This window comes from Tamandua tetradactyla, chromosome 23 (assembly GCF_023851605.1).
Source record: "Tamandua tetradactyla isolate mTamTet1 chromosome 23, mTamTet1.pri, whole genome shotgun sequence".
In the NCBI taxonomy this organism is placed as follows: domain Eukaryota; kingdom Metazoa; phylum Chordata; class Mammalia; order Pilosa; family Myrmecophagidae; genus Tamandua; species Tamandua tetradactyla.
Window position 1 is genome coordinate 39387462 of NC_135349.1, and position 18568 is coordinate 39406029.

General features: G+C 47.0%; 1 protein-coding gene across 2 annotated transcripts in view; it reads left to right on the forward strand.

The window, feature by feature from the left end:
* Positions 1 to 18568, forward strand: part of XYLT1 (xylosyltransferase 1) — a 316574-nt gene that overhangs the window by 84274 nt on the left and 213732 nt on the right. Inside the window, exon 2 of one of the 2 annotated variants that reach the window (XM_077141677.1) lies at positions 9389 to 9427. The exons of the other annotated variant lie outside the window; for it this stretch is intronic. Coding sequence (XP_076997792.1) covers positions 9389 to 9427 — 39 coding nt within the window. The remainder of the gene's footprint in view (positions 1 to 9388; positions 9428 to 18568) is intronic. 2 annotated transcript variants of the gene reach the window in all.

The window sequence follows — 18568 nt, forward strand, 5'->3', positions numbered from 1 at the left end:
TACCCCTTCACTCTGGCTACTAGTGTTATTTGTTTTGTTTTGATTTTGATTTCCATGCAAGTATATCAGGGTTAAACAGGCCTGGATTAGAGCTGTGGCTTTGGGCAAGGCTTGTAAGCTCTCCTAATGTGATTTCCTCCTCTGTAAATTAGGAATAAGAATGCAGAGTATTATGCAGTCTGGAAACACAGATGAATGCATGATGTCGTCAAGCGCATCTTCCAAAGGCCGAAGCATAAAAAAATCATCTATGCTTCCTTATGTTATGGACATCCTGAAGTAGCCACTACTGCATTCCGGAAGGATGGAATGAGGATTCTTGAAATAGCACACCTAATGCCAACTGTGGTATCTCATAAGGACTTTATAAAGGTTGTCACCACCATCTTTGAGGTTATCATTGAGAAATAGAGGAGAAGGCTGGGAGACAGGGAAGAAGCCCTGAGTTCCTCCCCTGCTGAAACCTGTCTTTCCCCCACTCTCAGTGTAGGACTTTGTGCCCCGCAGGCCTCTGCCAACCACTTGTACTCAGCATCTCTCTTTCAGCCCAGAAAGGAGGCTCCATTCCATGGTGCCTCCTGGAGCCCTGGGGGGAGCGCTCCTTCCACCCACTGCCAAGCTCTCTATTCCATCATTCTTGCTGCCGGTATATCCCAGGGTGGTTTTTATCTCCATGGCTTGAGTCAGCAGTTCTGTGGGTGGCCTCTTGGAAACATTCCAGACATGAAGCACTGCTGAGTCACAGTTTTCCCAGAGCTGGGATACGGTATCTTTTGAACAAAAAACATACCCTGGTTAGAAGCTCTTGTGAGGGAGCTGAAGAAGAGGGAATAAAGGGAGAGGGGGCATGGAGAGGGACACAGGCATTTATTTTGGCAAAAAAGGATGAGCCAGGACTCGGTATCAAGAAAGTTGGGTTCTAGACTTAGTTTTGATACAAACTGCGTGTGGCCCTTAAGAAATTCAACTCCCTTCTTTGGGTTTCCTCAGCCTCACCAGTAAAAAATGAGTTTGATTCAGGTTGGGGATGGAAATAAATTTCATCTCACAGGAAAACCGGAATCTTTTGGAAATGCCTGCTCACAGGACAGAATTGAGAATTTGAGGCCAAGTGATTGCATAGTTATATCTGCTAGGACACCATATGGTTCAGTAGCTGCACATGTAACCTACATCCCTAAGTCTTTTTCTCGCACCCACAATCTTGGACTCTGGGGCTCAAGTCTGAAATATTTACCCTGTGGAACATAATGTTGGGTAAGTTTTCTGTGCATGGTGTCTTTGGAACTCTGGACAGAGTTTCCGGGACCCTTGGCAGCCTTGATTCCAGTTGGACCATTGGCCATCTTGACGACCACAGCAAGTAGGTGCAAAATGGATAGGTGCCCCAGCCTGGGCCTGGGAGAAGGTAAGGATTGGGCTGATCTTCTCCAGGAAGGAGCATCCCAGCTTCAGGAAGGCTTGTGTCCAAATCGAGCTTGGGTGACCTGGAGCCCTGGGGAGATCCAGCCAGCACTTCTGATCTGACCCTGTTGGGTGGAGGCTGCATTTCTCAATTCTTTCCTGGCACGTGGCATGTCTTGTTTATGATCTGAAAATGTCTTTGAACTGTGCAAAGCAGAACATTGTAAAGTGATAGTATTGTCCTCTGTGGGGAGCTAACATTTGTGGCTCGTCCACTCTGCGTCAGGACTGAGCAAAGCTCTGATGAACCATCACAGTCAATCTGCGCAAGGGCCATGTGGAATGGTTACTTTTATTATTATTAACAGCTGTAACAAATTAATCTATTAACCTGAAGACCTACAGCAGAGAGTTCGGAAGATCTGGAATTATGAGCATCTTTTCCCCTTGCCTGTTCCATGTGGCTTCCTAGGGCTAGCTGCTCATGGAACGATGAAAGTGGCTTAGTGATTCTGACTGAAGGTGTGGCTGGTTCCCCTGGGAAGCACTGTAGTTCAGTGGTGCAAAAGTGCAGCCTCAGGTGTGAGGTTGCCCTCGAATCCTGGTTCTGCCACTTATTAACTGATGACTTTGAGCAAATGACTTCCACTCTGAGTCTTAGTTGTGCCATCTGTATGATGGAGCTGTTAACACGGTCTTCTGCAGTCGCTGTGAAGGTTTAAACGAGTTAGTATTTACAGTGTGCTTCTAATAATGCCTTGCATGCAGTGTGAGCCCAGCGTTAGTTCGTATTTTGATTGTCATAAACATGGACAAGCCAGATGACCTGAGACAAGTTGCCTCAATGTGGGGTGACAGTGACATGCAATGCCCCTTTGGTTGGAGCTTTCTTGTTTTGCAGGAGTGCATGTCCCGTGTTGCCACATTTTTCAGTTTTTAAGAGAGAAGTGAGAAATCTGGATTTGCATGTGAAGTACCCTGTTTTGAAAGTATTGGCAACGATTTCACATGTTTTATCAATGCTTCTGGCCAAAGAAAACCCATCCATGGCCCATCCACAGGCTGACAGTTGGTCACCCTGTCTTAACACTTCATGCCTCATGATTCTAATGGTTGTATTCGAAACCTTACAGTAGTGAGAATTGTACTTCTGTGTACGTTTTTGAAAATTACAGAACTTCTTAAGGCAGAACAAAAGCGATAGACAACGGTTTAGATTTCCAGCTAAAAAAAGGTGGGAAGAATGCAGAAGAGCAAGGGACTGGTAAACTTTTAAAAAGTTAAGGAGGAAGAGGGATGCACCTAGTTTTGTGGACTAAGCATAACCACCAGCATCCCTCTGAGGCCCTGAGAATCCTCTGGCCCTCTTGTGCAGTTTCCCTTTTTACCCCCTGAGCCCTTATATGAAGGCAAGTTAGCATTTTCCAACAGGGTGAGTGCTGCATGACTCCGGCCTGGGGCCTCATTCCAAATGCAGTGTCTCTTGAAGAACAAGGCGAGGTCTGTGCTGCTGGCAGCCCGCCTCTGCTGCTCGGCGTCCCCTTGTCATCCACCTGCCCCTCAGCAGCCACCGATGTGTGAGAGGACCTCACTGTGAAATCCCTGAGGGACATCCGGAGAGAGCCCTGTTACAGGGGCACCTCGATTGCTGTAACTAGACCCCGAGTAAGGTTCGCATCCCTGGGGAGGGAAAGCTGGGAAAGAGGAAGCCGGCTGCAAGGTTTCTAGGACAGGAGGGAACCTTCGGCAAGGAAGAGGGGAGGAAGAAAGGGGCAGAAAAGTAGCCTTGTGGCGTCATGGAAATTTCTTGGGGATGCAGAGTGAGCACCAGCCCTTGTCAGAGTTGGTGGCTGGCTGGACGTCAGAGGTAGGGATCCTATTCTCAGTTTCTCACTGTCTGGCTTTGACCTTGCATGCTTTCCAGGCTTGGATTACCCACGGTATAGCGTAGGGCTCTCAGGCTTCAGTGGACATAAGAATCCCCCCAAGGTATTTCCTAAAAATGTAGATTCTTTGGATCCTTGCCTGGAGCTTCTCATTCGGTAAGTTCATACTTTTGAGAACTGCAGGGATTTTGGTTAAGGGTCTGGTTTCTGTCACCTTCCAGACTGAGTGCTGTCCCTGACTCCATCTCTTACTAACCCTCTGTTTTTCAGCAGATTGTCCTCCCTGAGCATCAGTTATCTGATCTGTAAAATGGGAGAACCATACCTGCCCTGGCAGGGTGGCAGGTATTGCACGTACTTGCCCCTAGGTTGAGCATTTGAAACAAAATCACTAAATTTACCCATTTAGTGATTTCCCAGCTGTAAAGTGAAATTGTTTTATAGCTAATGTCTAAGATGACATGTAGTTCAGAGAAGCTGTGGTTCAGGTGGGTCGGTGGGGGAGGGATATGTCTCAGCCTTCGTAAGTCTGGAAGAAGAAAACAAAAGAGAGATCACTTTTGAGTTTCTATCTGTGTCACGGGTGTTTTAAATATCTGGTTTCATGTAATGCTTCGGACAACCCATGATGTCAGTGGTGGCCCAATTCCCAGACAAGGAGGTGACAGTATATCTGGGTTTGCCTGGGATGATCAAGGGATTCTACGTGTTAACCAGGCATAATTGTTCATTAGTACCCCCCATTTTACTTACAAAAAATTCCGTGGCCATCAGGCAAAATGAGAAAAACTAATGCTCAGAGAGCCTGAGGAATTTGCCCAAAGCCTCAAAACTACTGAGTGGTCATGCGTGATTTGAACCCATGGCTCATCCCAAAGCCATTGATCTCATCTGCTTGATGATCCCACTTGCTCTGTGCCCCACAGTACCAGTGAAAGAGCCCACATAGGCCTCTGACTTGGCATCCAAGCTTAGCTTCTCAGAGCCGCTGGTGGGCCTGTTTCCCCAGCGTGCAGGCGTGTGATAGCTGGTTTTTTTTTTTTTTGCATGGGCAGGCACTGGGAATTGAACCTGACAATTCTACCTGCTGAGCCACCGGGGCCCGCCTGATAGCTGGGTTTTTCTTCTTTGCAGTCCCATGAAGAGCTCATTGTATCATTTTGAGATGCCTGGTGTTTGATGTGACCAGGAGTAAAGCACTGTCCCCTGATAGCAGAAGCTTCTCAGCCTGTTACCAATCAGAGAACTCGCATGGAGATGCCAAGCCAGCCCTCCAAAGGAGTATCTCCTTGGAAGGTCTCTGGCAAGAGATTGGACTTAGGGATCCATTGTCTGTCTCCTGGGCTCATGGAGACATGTGGTTCCACAAGCTTGAGTCTCAGTCTTGTCATCTCCATCCCAAGGCCACTGCTTAAGCCCCGAGAGTAAAGGCTGCCTCATGATATCTTCAACGCAAAGCAAGAGAATTCTTCTTCGCACAGCAGGCACTTAACTCAGGGCTGAGGACCAACCAAGGACCCAGAAATATGGGATGCAGACTTGGGATGATAATGAACACATTTCCTCCCTCTTTCTTCTTTCTTTATTGAAGCTTAATTGCTTGTTCAGTTGAGGCCTTTGGCCTTAATGGGGGAGTATTGTTGTCATTCCAAAGTAGTTGAGCTTAGCTTCCTGGTCTCACAAGCAAGAGGTATGAGATGCAAACAAGTTTCATGTCTCTAGGACCTGTAACTGGGCTCCTACCTCTTATTTGAACAGTTAGCTTGGGGATTAGATGTGCACACAGAGTCACTCTAAACTGATTTCTTTGTGCCTCACGGTGCCCATCAGACATAGAGTAAGCTCCTGGGTCGGAACTCAGTAAACGCATGTGGACTGGTTTGGCCAGCTCTGCGCTGTCCTCAGCTGTGGCCAAGTGGCAGCATTCTGCTTTTAGTCGTGACACATGCTGATTACTATCAATCATGTCACAACCTTTAAAAAAATACAGATACTGATACAGGAATCCCAGTGTTTGTGAAGGAGGTACTGTTTATTCACTATAATTATTCTTCTCTTTGATAGACGTTATCCAAAGTGCAAATTTACTTTGTCTGTGGTGGGACTTGATTCTCCAATGGAGTCTCTGTAAAATACTGAAGGATGGGCTTCTCTGGGCTCTGGATTTGAATCCAGGCCTCAGCACTTTCTATCCGTGTGACCTTGGACAGGCCACTCAATCTCTCTGATCATTAGTTTCCCCATTTCCATAATAATTAATGATAGCATCTCTTCACAGGGTTGTTGCAAGGGGTAAATGAAATGATATATATAGAGAGAGGTTAGCCCAGGTTAGCCCAATGCCTGGAACAGAGTAAGTACTTAACATATGTCAGCTATTATTAGTACTCACAGCTGTTCTAAACCTTGATCCAGAAATATGCCTGTGGGATAAAGGTTAGAATAAACCAGGGGGATGAAATCTCTCTTTATCTCAAGGCAAGAGGATTCTGAGTGATCATTTCCTTTAATGTTGGTGTAATGGCATTTAAATAATACATTTTATCAGAAAGAGTAAGAATAAAGCTAAGATGCCCTAACTTGTCAGCTAACTTGTCTTTGGGCACTATCTCTTTGAATTGGACCTCATCTTTATTCTCACGGGTAATCAGGGTGATCATGGTACTTTGCAAGTGGAAAGCAGATGGAAGGACTGTTATATTTGGTGTAGAGGGCAGAGAGCTAACTCACGGGCAGTACAAGGCCTGATGGTTGAATATTTCCTTGTGTAGGATAATGGTACAGCTGGCAAAGAGCCCAGTTATGTTGTAGGCCCTCAATAAATGATAGCTATTGGCTGTAATCACTTAATATTCCTGGGTGGCATTTGCAGGATTAGGGAAAGAGAATGTGTATCATTTAGGTTTCAAGACTCTGGGAACAACAGTTTTTGGGCCTATCAAGATCAAAAGCTTGATTCTCCAGTAGAGCTTCTGTAAAATAGTGAAGGATTGGTTTCTCTGGGCTCTGGATTTGAATCTGTCTGTGTGACCTTGGACAGGCCACTCAGTCTCTCTGAGCATTAGCTTCCCCATCTCCATAATGGGGACTAATGATAGCATCAGTCACAGGATTGTTACAAGGGGTAAATAGTCAAAAGCTTGGAAAGCTTATCGTTTAGTTATTGCCACAATCATGCAGTTTAACAAAACATCCCAAATTCAAAGGTGTGAAACAACAAGCATATACCCTCTCTGTGGTCTGAGGGTTTTCTGGAGATCGACCGATCTAGGCTTGGCTTCCAGCGGCAGGGTGGATCCAGGTCTGCCAATGAGCCTTTCATTCTCCTGGGACGAGCAGGCTACCTGTGTGGCAGTGACCAAAGCACAAGAGGTCATGCTCAATCACCCTAGCATAGTTCAAGTTTCACTTATGTCACATCTGCTAACCTCCCATTGGGCAAAGCAAGTCAAGCGGGCAAGCCCAAGGTTGGGAGAAGGAGAAGTACACACTGTCTCTGAGGGGAAGAACTGCCAAGTCTCGTGACCAGAGCATGAAAGACAAGGGCCACCAATTCCATCTACCTTAGTTCCCCATTCCACTTCCCTAATTTAGCTATTGCATTAGAAGATATGAAAGGGTTGTCCTTGCTTTGGCTGTTCCTTGGTTCCTGGTGCCCACATTAAGATTCTAAAAGCAATCCACTCTAGCATCCTAGCACGTTGCAAATTCCCCTTTGGTCTCCAGGAGCCTTTCCTCTGACAGCCAGGAATTTTCTCTACTGTAAACCAAAGAGTCCCAGTTTAGACAGACGCATTGGATTAGGGAGACAACAGTTCTGACCCGGTTCCACTTCGTTAACCTTTCCAATTAAGGAGGAAATTGCTGAAAGTGAGACCTCACGGTTATAAAGTCATACCTGGCATCCACTGGACCAAGCCTCTTTGCCGGAGAGTCTTACATTTTGAATGTGCATGGAAGGAGGGGAACAAAATTGATTGGCAAGTGAATCCCCTGTGTTGATGTGGCCACGTGTGAGTACTTTGTCTTCTCCCCTGGCCAGTTAATTAACATATTAAATAGCTATCCTTTGAGCTTTTGTCTTCTGGAAGCTTTTTTAATGAATCTTGGACCCCTGACCATGTGCTGATGGGGGTTCCGTTGTTTCGGAACACCAGGTAAAGAATTGATGCTTCCCTGTGTCCAAATATCAGGCTCTTGGCTTTGTCAACAGAGTTGACAGAGGTTTCCTGTGGCTTCCTAAGGACAGTCTTATTTCCAGTGAAGTTGTTCTTGGGGGTTTAGGATGGCATTCTCCCCTCTCAGCCCCTTTGGGATCCTAAGCAATGAAGCATAAGCTCCAAACAATAGCCAAATGGGGTGTGAAGTATAGCTTAATTAGTCTGGGCAAGCACCCAACACCCTGGTACAATGCTTTGCTAGGAACTGACTTTGAGAATGAGGTTAATGTTTGAGGCTGAGATACAGCTTCTTATCATCCAGTCAAAATATAGATAGCTGAATCTGTATATAGAGAGAAATTGATATTGACCTGCAGAACAGAGATGTATCCGGCTCACAGTGCCATGCCTTTAGAAGACAAAAAGGGGCCTTGCCCAGTATGCTTCCTTAACACATGGAAACGGGAAGTGAAAAGTCCACACTTCCTGGGTATGAGTGATAAAAGACCTGGCTGGAGGGGAGGGGAGTTCCGTGATCCCACTCAAGAGGAATAAGTGGTTCGAGTAGCCGCTATTTCATCCTTGGGAAGGAGCTAGTAAGAGTTTGATGAGAATGACTGTAAGTATTTCCTTTAAGCCTTCGCCAAGTTCCTTTATGGGTCAAGGCTGAAATACAGGGAGACAGGGAGAAATGCCGCCCTGAAGGTTTTCCTGTGTATGAAGTAATCATCAGTAGCTGGGGGAATGTGAAAATTAGAGTGGGCTGTTCTTTGAGCCGTGCGGTCGAGGAATGCTGGAAATGAAACCTGGGACTGGAATTGAGAGAGATAAATCCCTCCTCTTGAACCACTCGATGCTCAAAAACCATACTGAGATCGTGCCTCTCATACTAGTCAGAATTAGGCATCCTTATAAAGATATCACAGAGTAGTGATGAAGAAAGCGAGTGACGATTCTCCTAGGATAGGGTCTAGAATGTTCCATTCTTGTCCATTTCCTTCTTGTTCACTGCTTAGGCCAATGAGCTGTTGCTAATTTGCATGGTTTTCTAGAAGCCTGCATTTCAAAATCCTTTAGGATGAAAGCACAGATTCAAAATGGATTTATCATTCAGGGCCGTAAAATCATGCCCATTCTCAGACAGGGGCTACTGAAGGTGGTTTTCTCAGAATCATGGTGAGATTGAATTCAAGATGGTTAGGTCCTGAGCCTGCTGTTACTTAGGCAGAAATAGCATTTATGTGCTAAATTTTCACTCCGCATTTTCATCAGTCCCTCTCTCCTTCTGCACAGACTCCTACTCTCCGCCTAAAGGGTTCATGTTAATGACCCCAGACATTTTACCACCAAGCATTTCCAGTCAATTGGTTTTTGTATAGAGTGAATGAATAAGAAGTTACCTTGGCCTTCTCTCTCCTGAAAAGTAGCTTCTCCAGCCCACTGATATGTGCTACTCAACCCAGGAATTAAGCCCCTCTCTTTCTTTGTCTCGTCTCATTCCTCCACTCATTCTTTCTGAGATCAAACCCAAATAGCTGGCCTGGTCCCCAATAATGACTTTATGTACTTTGAGTTTATTACCTGTCCCTGATGGATCCTTCTCCATATACAGGATTTGAACATGTCCTTAGATAATTTGATGAGGGTGCTCGGTTTGTTATTTCTTTTTGATTCATCATTTTGCTGGCTCTCCATATTGCCTACCCCTTATGAAAATCTTGAGCCCACTTAATTGCTTGGGTGTGGGAGGAAGTGTTGGGGTACAGATTGGGCCAAGCTGTTCTAATGTCTCCCTAGAATGGGGGTGACAGAAAGGGTTGCCCTCTACGTGGTGTTGCTTGAGCACTGAGGACATCTAGCTTTGTTTTATTATGGTGCTGGATAATAAGTTAGTTTCCCCCCACCACTCACATAGGTTTTCTTCTTTCTTTCCTGCAGGACCCGCATCCGAGTTCCCTGATTGCTTTGGAGACCCAGGTCAGTACCCTCCCATGGTCTTTGCCACTTGTCTCTGCATCAGCATTCCTGGACCAGTTCTCCAGAGGGCATGTGTGCATCCTTTTGGCTCCGTGACTCAGAAAGGCAGGACAGGCACTTAAGGCCATCTGCCTGACCCTTTTGGATGGGAATGTGCAAGCATATGTGCGTACACCCACTCGCTGATTGTGTGTGTATATGTGTGTGTAATCATTTGTGCATCTGATTCTGGGGCACGAAACATACCCATTTCTTTTGAGTTTTCCTCTGACCTTTGCTCCTGCCCAATGATGGTGAGGAGGGTCGCAGGGGGGGAAGGTGTTGCCAGCAGGGCAGCAGCACCCAGCTGCCGGGGGAGAAAGTTGCATCCTTCTCTCTGCTTGGGCTTTGGGCCATTCTGAGAAATCTGGGTTGCTAAGGGGGCTTTGTAGGGGAGGGTGTGGCCCTACTGTCCACTTGCTTTCTCCTGGGTCATAGGGCAGCCTTGAGTATGGGCCTTGGAACTGGACAGATCCACGTGGAATTCTAGCTCTGCGTCTTCTAGCCCTGTGCTGCCAATAGGGTCACGTAACTTCTCTAAGCCTCTGTCCACCCATCTGGAATATTATAGTGATCGTGTCCATCTTGCAGAATTGATGTGAGAATTACAGGAATCAATATAGAGGGAAAGTCTTTGGTATATAGAAAACGCTTGTGAATGTTAAAGCTTCTTAAACAGTGGAATTGTTACATTTCCTACTGAATTTGAAGCAGATTTATTTTCAAACCGATCATTTCACTTAGCTCTGTGAGTTGGTCTAATGATAAAGAGAGAAGAAATAGGGGTCGGACCCCATGCAGAGCCCCACTGCTAACGAGTGTCAGGTATTAGAGACGGACAAGCGTGTCTGAGCATGTCAGGGCTGGGTGATGGCCTCGATGGTTCTCATGGCTCATGGGCCTGCCTCGCCCCATTTCCTTGGATCTTGGCTCTCTGCCCAGCATCTCTGGCTGAGTCCTCGCAAGAGGAGTGATGAGAGGATGAACCCAACCCGCCCTGTTTCTCCTTCCTTGATCAGAAAGGCCAGAAGATTGTGGGAAGGCAGCTCCTCTGTTTGTTTGTGCCCTTCCGTCCTTTCATTTCCCTGGCACGCATCTTTGTTAGGTCAGCTTTGGGGACGACCAGGTCACAGGGCTGGCAGGAAAGAGGTGTGGGTATGGCAATTGGGAGGATGAGCACCTGAAGTCCCCTGCCTGGTCTGGGTTTTCCCAACCTTTGGACATTTCACATGTCACCCTAACCCTCCTTGCCCTAAGTGAATTTCACCTGTACTGTTATTTGTCGCCTAAAAATACATTCTTCTTTAAATGAGCTCCCTTTTCTTGTAGAAGTAAGAGTCATCCTAAGCTAATTATTCCACATTGGGGACCACTTACCACCATCCCTGTTTGAGACACTGGGCAATGTCTGGAGACATTTTTGAATGTCACAGCTGGGGAGGAGGTGCTACTGGTATCTGGTGGGTAGACGCCGGGACAGGACAGCCGCCTCAACAAAGAATTATCCCACCCCAGATGACTTTAGTGCTTGAGGTTGAGGAACCCTGTTTCAGGCAATATGATCAGTGAAATCACAACACTAATTACATTTATTTCTATGACATTAAAATTAATATAATACAACCAAAACAAAATTAAAATGTCATTTTGGGTATCTCTAAAATCATCTATATGTACTTCCAGAGGTTTGCCTGCCACACTTGGGGAAACATATCGCCTCTCCCCAGTCAACCAAACCGATTGTGGGAGAATGTACAGGATGTGTTTGGAAAATGATAGCCCTTGAGGCTTATTAGACTTCCCCAAAAGAAAATCCCTGAGCGAAAAGTCCATGTCTAGAATTTTGGAAGCAAAATTCAGCCCCCTGGAGATGCAGTGGCTGCTCCCCAGATGTTTTGTTCTCGGCCCTCCTGTGTCCTTTGCTCAGTGGGCACCAACCAACCAGATCTTCAGAGCCCCCATGCAAAGGAGCAGTGGCATGCTGGCAGCTTTGGCCAGCACCTCGTGGGGTGACTGCTCACCTCTGCACAGTGGACCCTTAGAATCACATCTGAATGTGTAAAACTGGGTCTCGAGCCACCGCCAGCTGCTGCGTGAGACAGACTTTCTGTATGTGTGCCTTTCCTTTGGGGAATTGACTCGATTTGTCTCTGAACAGCACTCTTGTCGGTCTCACATCTGGTTTTGGGTCTGGAGAGCCTGTCTTTCCCTGAGGTCTGATTTCCCATGTTAAAGAATCACTGGAACCAAACCAAAGTGCGCAGTTCTTCCTGTCACTGCTGGAACCAGCTCAGGGCCAGTTTCACTTTGCACTGGGCTCAGCCCTCTATGGGACTCCTGATGGGAATCCAGTTCAGCTGCCTGCAGGCAGGTAAGATGAGAGGGGCAGGAAAGTGTCTCTGGCAGAAAGCGGTGCCTCAAATGTTGTCCTTATGCCTCGAGCAAGATGGCAGATGTGGCAGAGCTTGGAAGAGCCAACGCAGCAGATGTACTCTGAGCTCAGGGTCGGTTCCCCCTTTCTCCTGCACATGCCCTTTTTGCTTCAAAGGAAGGCATTGCTCGTCCATCCTGGAGCACAGGTAGCACAGGTGTGCCTGCCTTTTAGATTTCCCTGAGAGCTGTGTTCATGTACTCCATGTCAGCTGCTAGGCTTCCCAGGGTCTGGCCTGCCTTGGAACATTAGACCACCAAAGAGGCCCTTTCCTCCATCCTTCCCTTTAGTATTGATTGCCTTAGTCCTCACCCTTTGCTTGGTTAGTCTCTTACCAGGCAAGCTGTTCTGAATTGGGGGCGATGGATTGATCTGCTGCTGAGGATACCTCTAATGCTCCTCACCATTAGCACAGCAGAACTTTGCATCTGGCAGCATCAGCAGGATTCTCTATTAACAGCCAGATTAATAGAATGAGGAAACCCAGGATGGTTTAAATCCCCAGCGTCAGCTTTCCCCCCAAGCAGGCTGCCCCTGGAGGTAAACCAAAGAAGCTCTGATTTTCCAGTGGTGAATACTTCCCTGGTCTCCAGATGGTGGTTACCTAGAAACCAGATAACCTAGTAATGAAAGGAAACAAAAGGCTGAAAGAAGCTCAGATGTGGTTAGCGGCTTGGCAGAATTACTGTTCCTCGTATCCTTGCTAACATTTACCAGGAGTTGGCTTCTCCCATTGAATCCTCAATTACCGTTATCACACGGGTGTTACTGTCACCCCTGATTTCCAGACCAGCAGTCTCAGGGCCATGGAGGTTAACCGGACGAAGGTCACACAAGAAGCCCAGAGCAGAGGTGGGTGCCAGACTCGGGGCTGTATGACATTTGAATCTATCTTCTCAACCTCAGGCCTGTTGGCCAGAAATTAAAGTTGCCTTGGCTGGTAGAGAGATTTGCTAATGCCTGGGCAGAGCTGGAGGGATGGGGCTGGTATATGCAATCCAGGGTCCGCAGACAAAGATAGCTGGTAGGTAGCCAGCTGCATAGATGATTGATTGATAGATGGATAGATAGATATAGACACATAGATAGGTGATAGATACAGACAGACAGATAGTTATTGACAGGTAGATAGGTGATAGATAGATAGATAGATAGATAGATAGATAGATAGAAAGAATGCTTTTCACAGTGAGTAATTCCTTGACAGATAGGTTGGCACATGGCTTGTGGTGAAATGGTTTGGGCAGGGGATCCAACAGAAAATTTATCTTAGAGCAACAAAATGAAGCATCTTCCTGCAATTCCACAATGTTTTGATAAATTTGAATGCTTCTTATTTGATCTTCTCTTGTCACTGATCCCCAAGATAGTTTATCATTTCTGAATCCACTTCTATTGGCAAGGCCGCTTGCTGTTTCATTTTAGCTTCCCGGCCTCCCTCTCCCTCCCAGCAGCTTCTCTGTCAAATTAGTAAGTAGCCTCTGCTCCAAGGCTCGATGCCCCTAGGAGTTGTAATAAAGGAACTCTTTTTGTAAAGATTTGTCGATCTGGGTCTTTGTGCGGTTGGCTGCGTTAGTTAAACACAGGCCTTTGCTGCATCGCTGTCCCTCACAGGGACCTGAAAATCAAGGGTGTTGGGAGAGAAACAACTGATGCTCCGTTTTCTATGCTGGGGAGTGTGAACAAAGCTCATGAAGAACCCGAGTCATGGGTGTGAAAGTAAATTTATACTTAAAAAATTATGGCTCTGCAAATCCATTCATTCATTTGCTTATTCAGTAAACATTTACTGGGCCATGAGGAGCGTCAGTCCTTGTGTTAGATGCTAAGGATGCAGAGGTAAACGAGACAGATGGTTCCTTGCCCATGGAAAATCTAGGATGCTGGAGGGAGTCAGAAAATAAATATACAAACAAATGAATATGTCCTCAATTTTGGGTAGTCATGAGTGAATGGTAAAAAGACAAGTATGTTTGTAAGAGAGAGAGCGACTTGTTGGGAAAGGCGGAGAAGGCTGTTTGGGAAAGTCTTTCTCAGGAGGTGAGATTTGAACTCAGGGAAGAGTTTTGATCATCTCAGGAGAGGAGCTATGAGCTGAGAGCTTGAGGATTAGAGCAAGTTAATGATGCAAAGAGGCTGCAGTCATAGCGCTCTGAAATCTTTGCAGATTATGTCTGGGTCCCTATAAAAATAATGCCAGTTTTCCTTAGAATCAGTTAAAGTGTTCGCTCTTTCAAGCTCGAGGCTGCCTTTGTGTCATTATACTGTCAAGATGAATAAGGAATTACCTTATCAGGCAAGGGTGAAGGAAGAAGACCGAGGAGGTGGGAGAGAGGAAAGGGGACTTAAATTCAGAGCCCTCCAGTGAAATGCCCTTCCAGTGCAAGCATTTTGACAGAGACCAGGGAACTTCAGATGTTAGCAATGTAGTCCTGATATCAGTATGTTTTTCATTATTCTAAAATACGTTTTCTATGGGGTCCATTGCCTACATCAATTAACCCACAAGTCTTAGGCAATCCGGTGGCTGATGGTGGACCAAAGCCTCAGTGTGAACTAGGGGTTCCCAACCAGGGCTGATTTAGGCTCCCCTGGGAGATACCTAGCAATGCCTGGAGATGCTTTTTATCATCACAGCTGGGAGGTTGGGGGCGGATGTGCTCCTGGCGTCTAGTGGGTAGAGACCAAGGATGCTGCTAAGCCTCCACCTGTACACAGGACAGCCCTCCAGCAACAAAGAATTCTCTAGTCCAAAATGTCAGTCAACACCAAGGTTGAGAAGCTGTGGGACAGTTTATTTTACAGACACTCCTAGCCATGCAGTTGCGACAGCGTAGACATGTGCAGTTTGCCCCTTCGTTGGTGTTCTCTTGTTTATGTTCAAATATCAGCTTCTCAGCCTCTCCAGTTAATGTCAGACTTGATGTCACCTTCAGGCTCTAACCGTGACACTTTCGTCACCCAGCATCTCTAAGTGTGCGATGAGCATGACTAATTCTGGGCTCGTGGACACTGCACACGATACCCACGAGCACGTGTAGGGTGCATGTAAAAGGTGGATCTTACTGGATCGTTATGGGATCCGGGGAAGAAGCTTGTCCAGACATGATTTTCTGCAAGACTGATGGTTCAGTAATGCAGCGAACATGCAGGGTTAAAACAAAAACAAAAAAAAGCTACTTGGCTGGGATTCGGGTGAGGGTGGGGCTGACCCAGGTGCCTGGACGGATAGAGCAGGCCTGCAGAGAACTTGATTTGGGGACCCAGTTGTGACCTGGTTCATCTTACAGAAGCAGAGCCTCGTCTTCTTTGTGCAAGTTTCTTTATCTCATAGCTCTTCCCCACGGCCTGGATTAAAGCAATTTCTGTCTCCTCGACTCTCTCCCAGCTCTGGGCTTCGATTAACCTTTTCCTCCATAGAGAGCAGTTTTTGGAATAATCAGGGAGCTTCTGAATGGCTCTTACCTGAGTCTCCAGCCCATTAGTTCTTATGGTGCCCAGCATCTGTTGAGAGGACAGTGAAGCCAAATTGCTTCTCAGCTCATCTGCTTTCCTTCCCGCCAGCTTCCTTGGGTGAGCAGAACTTCTGTGGAGCAGACAAGGCTGGTTTCTAATTGGGCCAGATTCCTTTACCGTGATCCCTTTCTCTGGCTCTGATATGGCCGGGTCTTTAATTAGCCCTGGCTAAGGGTGGGGTGGAGTGGGGTGCCCAGTTAGGCCATTGCCTGGCAAAGATGTGGTTCATCCGAGCAGGGAGGCTGCACTTGGGCAGTGGAAACTTTCTCAGGGAGGATTTGCAGTCTCCAGGCCATGTGCTCCTTTCTCCTTTCTCATCCCTGTGAGTCAGGTTGAATGGTGTGATGCAACATTCCAGAAATAGGCTGCAAGTTCCCCAAAGCACAGCCATGTGCACCACAGTTCCTCTGGTCTGGGTGGGGGTGGACTTTGCCAGAGACATTGAAGGTTTGAGTTTTTAGACTTTGGGCCAGAACTCTTAAAATTATTGTCATTGTAAATAATGGCTAACATACATTGAAAGTATGTTATGATGAGCTGGAAACTGTATACTCTACGTGTACTAATAGATGTAATATTTTTAGCTAATACCCATTAAAAATTTATACTGCATGCCTGTGTGCTTCTAACTCTTTATGTGGATTCCCTCATTCACACTTCACAAAAAAAAGGAGGTATTAATGTCATCCCCATTTTACACATGAAAAACAAAGGCACAGAGAGGTTAAATCAACTGCAAGTGGAACCAGAGTTTGAACCTGGCAGTCTAGCTTCAATTTTTCTGGAACTGTAACCCTATGAGGCAGGTAATAATTTTAGGCCCATTCTCCAGATAAACCAACTGAGGCCCAGAGAGATTAAGTTTCCTTTTCAAAGTCACACAGTCTGGCTCAGAGCCTTCACTGCCCTCTCTGTCTACCCAGCACCTCCACTGGGTAACTGCTGGGCAAGGAACGTAATCTCTTTGTGCCTGAGTTTCTCATCTGTGAAATGAGGATGAGTTGAATTCCACATGAAGAACTTACAGGAGTGCCTGCTACATGGCGTAAGTGCCTAATGTAGATTATATAAAAATATATATTTATATACAAAAAAATATATTTAAATGGGTGGGCAACCATGGCTCAGTGGCAGAGTTCTCACCTGCCATGCCAGAGACCTGGGTTCGATTCCCGGCACCTGCCCATGTAAAAACAAAACAAAACAAAACTAACTAAAAAAGATATATTTAAGTATGATACATGTATGCATTATATTTAAATAATTTACATATAAATATATAATATTTTATACATATATAAATACGTGTTCTATCTATACACACACATATTTTAAGTCATTGGCAATCCAGAAAGCAGAGTGGTTTGGAAATATCCACTGAGGCAAAGTGAGTTCCAGTATGGGGACCCCAGACTCCAGGCTGTGGTGGGAGGGTTCGCCCTGCAGAAAGCTAGTTGAGGGATGGCTCATTGGCAGAAACGGTCGCACATTTCCCTTCTTGCAGATTCACAGGGGCCTCCTCATCTGCTTCAGGCCTGGGGACATAAGTCCGGGGGTGGCCAGCTGAGTGCCAAGGCCTTGTCTCTGGATTTGCATCGGCTTCCAAGCTGGGTGCTCAGTCCAGAGGCCCCCCGATGTTTCTCATAAAGACTATGAGTTTCGAGATCTGGAGGCATAGGCTGTCTTCTCCATGGAGGTTCTGGGGCCAGACTGCAAAATGAGCACCTTAATAGAGAAGCTTCCCCCTTGTTAGGATGGTCTGGCTGGGTTTGCAGGTTCCAGCTATTGAAATAACTCAGCCAAAAAAAACCTCCTTTTTGCATAAAATAGCAGCATGGCTGAAATCCAGGTTTATGAGAGACACGAAATCCATATACAGGGCCCAACTTTGGAATTTGACATCTGGAGAGGACTTTAGATGCTGCTGACCGGTAATGAAATAATCAACACTTATTGTATGTTTCCTGTGTGCCCTGGGCTTTGCTAAGCACTGTCAATGCATGATCTGGAATGCTCTCCACAACGCGGGGCAAAGCTCTCCCTCCCCTTCCTTCTCCAGTGAACACATCAGGTGTGGACAGGTCTCACACCTGGTCCGAGGCCGCTGAGCCCATCAGCAGCAGAGGGAGGCCCCTCCCAGGCCCCTCCCAGGCCCCCCCAGGCCCCGCCCAGGCCCCTCCCAGGCTCCCTCCCCTCCCAGGCCCCCTCCCCTACCAGACCCCTCCCAGGGCCCCTCCCCTCCCAGGCCCCCTCCTCTGCCATTACCAACCTCCTTCGGGGCTCTTCCGGTTCCACGTTTATCTAACTTCTTTCCGTTTTTATATTTGACACCTGAGAAAACCAAGGGCCCAGAACAGCTGAGCACTGAGCTACTTTAGGGGTAGACGTGGAGGTAGCACCAGGATACATTGTGCCGTTCAACGGCCCCTCCATTGCTTGTAGGATGAGAAACCCGTGGTTCCTGACAGCTGCAGGTCGAGGCTGGCGGTGCGAGACCAGCAGCCCGCTCCACCCGCTCGCAGCCTCTTGCTGTCTCTGTGTTGGACATCAGTGGGGCCTTGCTGAGATGAAGTGTGGTGAGGATCCTGTTTGCCTCCCAGCTCCACCTCCACCCTTGTCCTCCCTTCTTTGACCTTTACGGACTTCTCATTGCTTTGGCCCAGGGAAGGCACTGGCAGCAGGTGAGAGGCTGGGAGGATGGTGAGATGGGGGTAGTTTCCGATGGGTGGGCTGCCCTCTCCTGCAGCTACAGCCACTGCCTCCAGGATCACCAACACGCATCAGACCTGGGGTGGTGCCAGCGACCTGCAGGGGCCAGCCTCGAGGCATAGCACCTCCCTCATCATCTCCCTTACACACAGTCTCATGGTCACCTCTCCTGAGGAACCCCGGCCCTGCCATCAGCCTGCCTCCAGCCTCTTGCTGACGTTGACAGCCAGTGGGATTTGCTGGAGTGAGTCACCGCCACTTACCATTTTTGGTGAATTAGGGAGGGTCTTGAAACTCAGGCAGGGTCCAAGAATGGCTGTGAGGGGATGGTGGAGTGCTGGGAATGGAATGCCCAATTGTGGGTGTGTGAGCGTTTGAGATGATCACAACTGTCATTCTTATTTGTGAAACCCCATAAAACAAACCAAGAAACAGAACATGCTAAG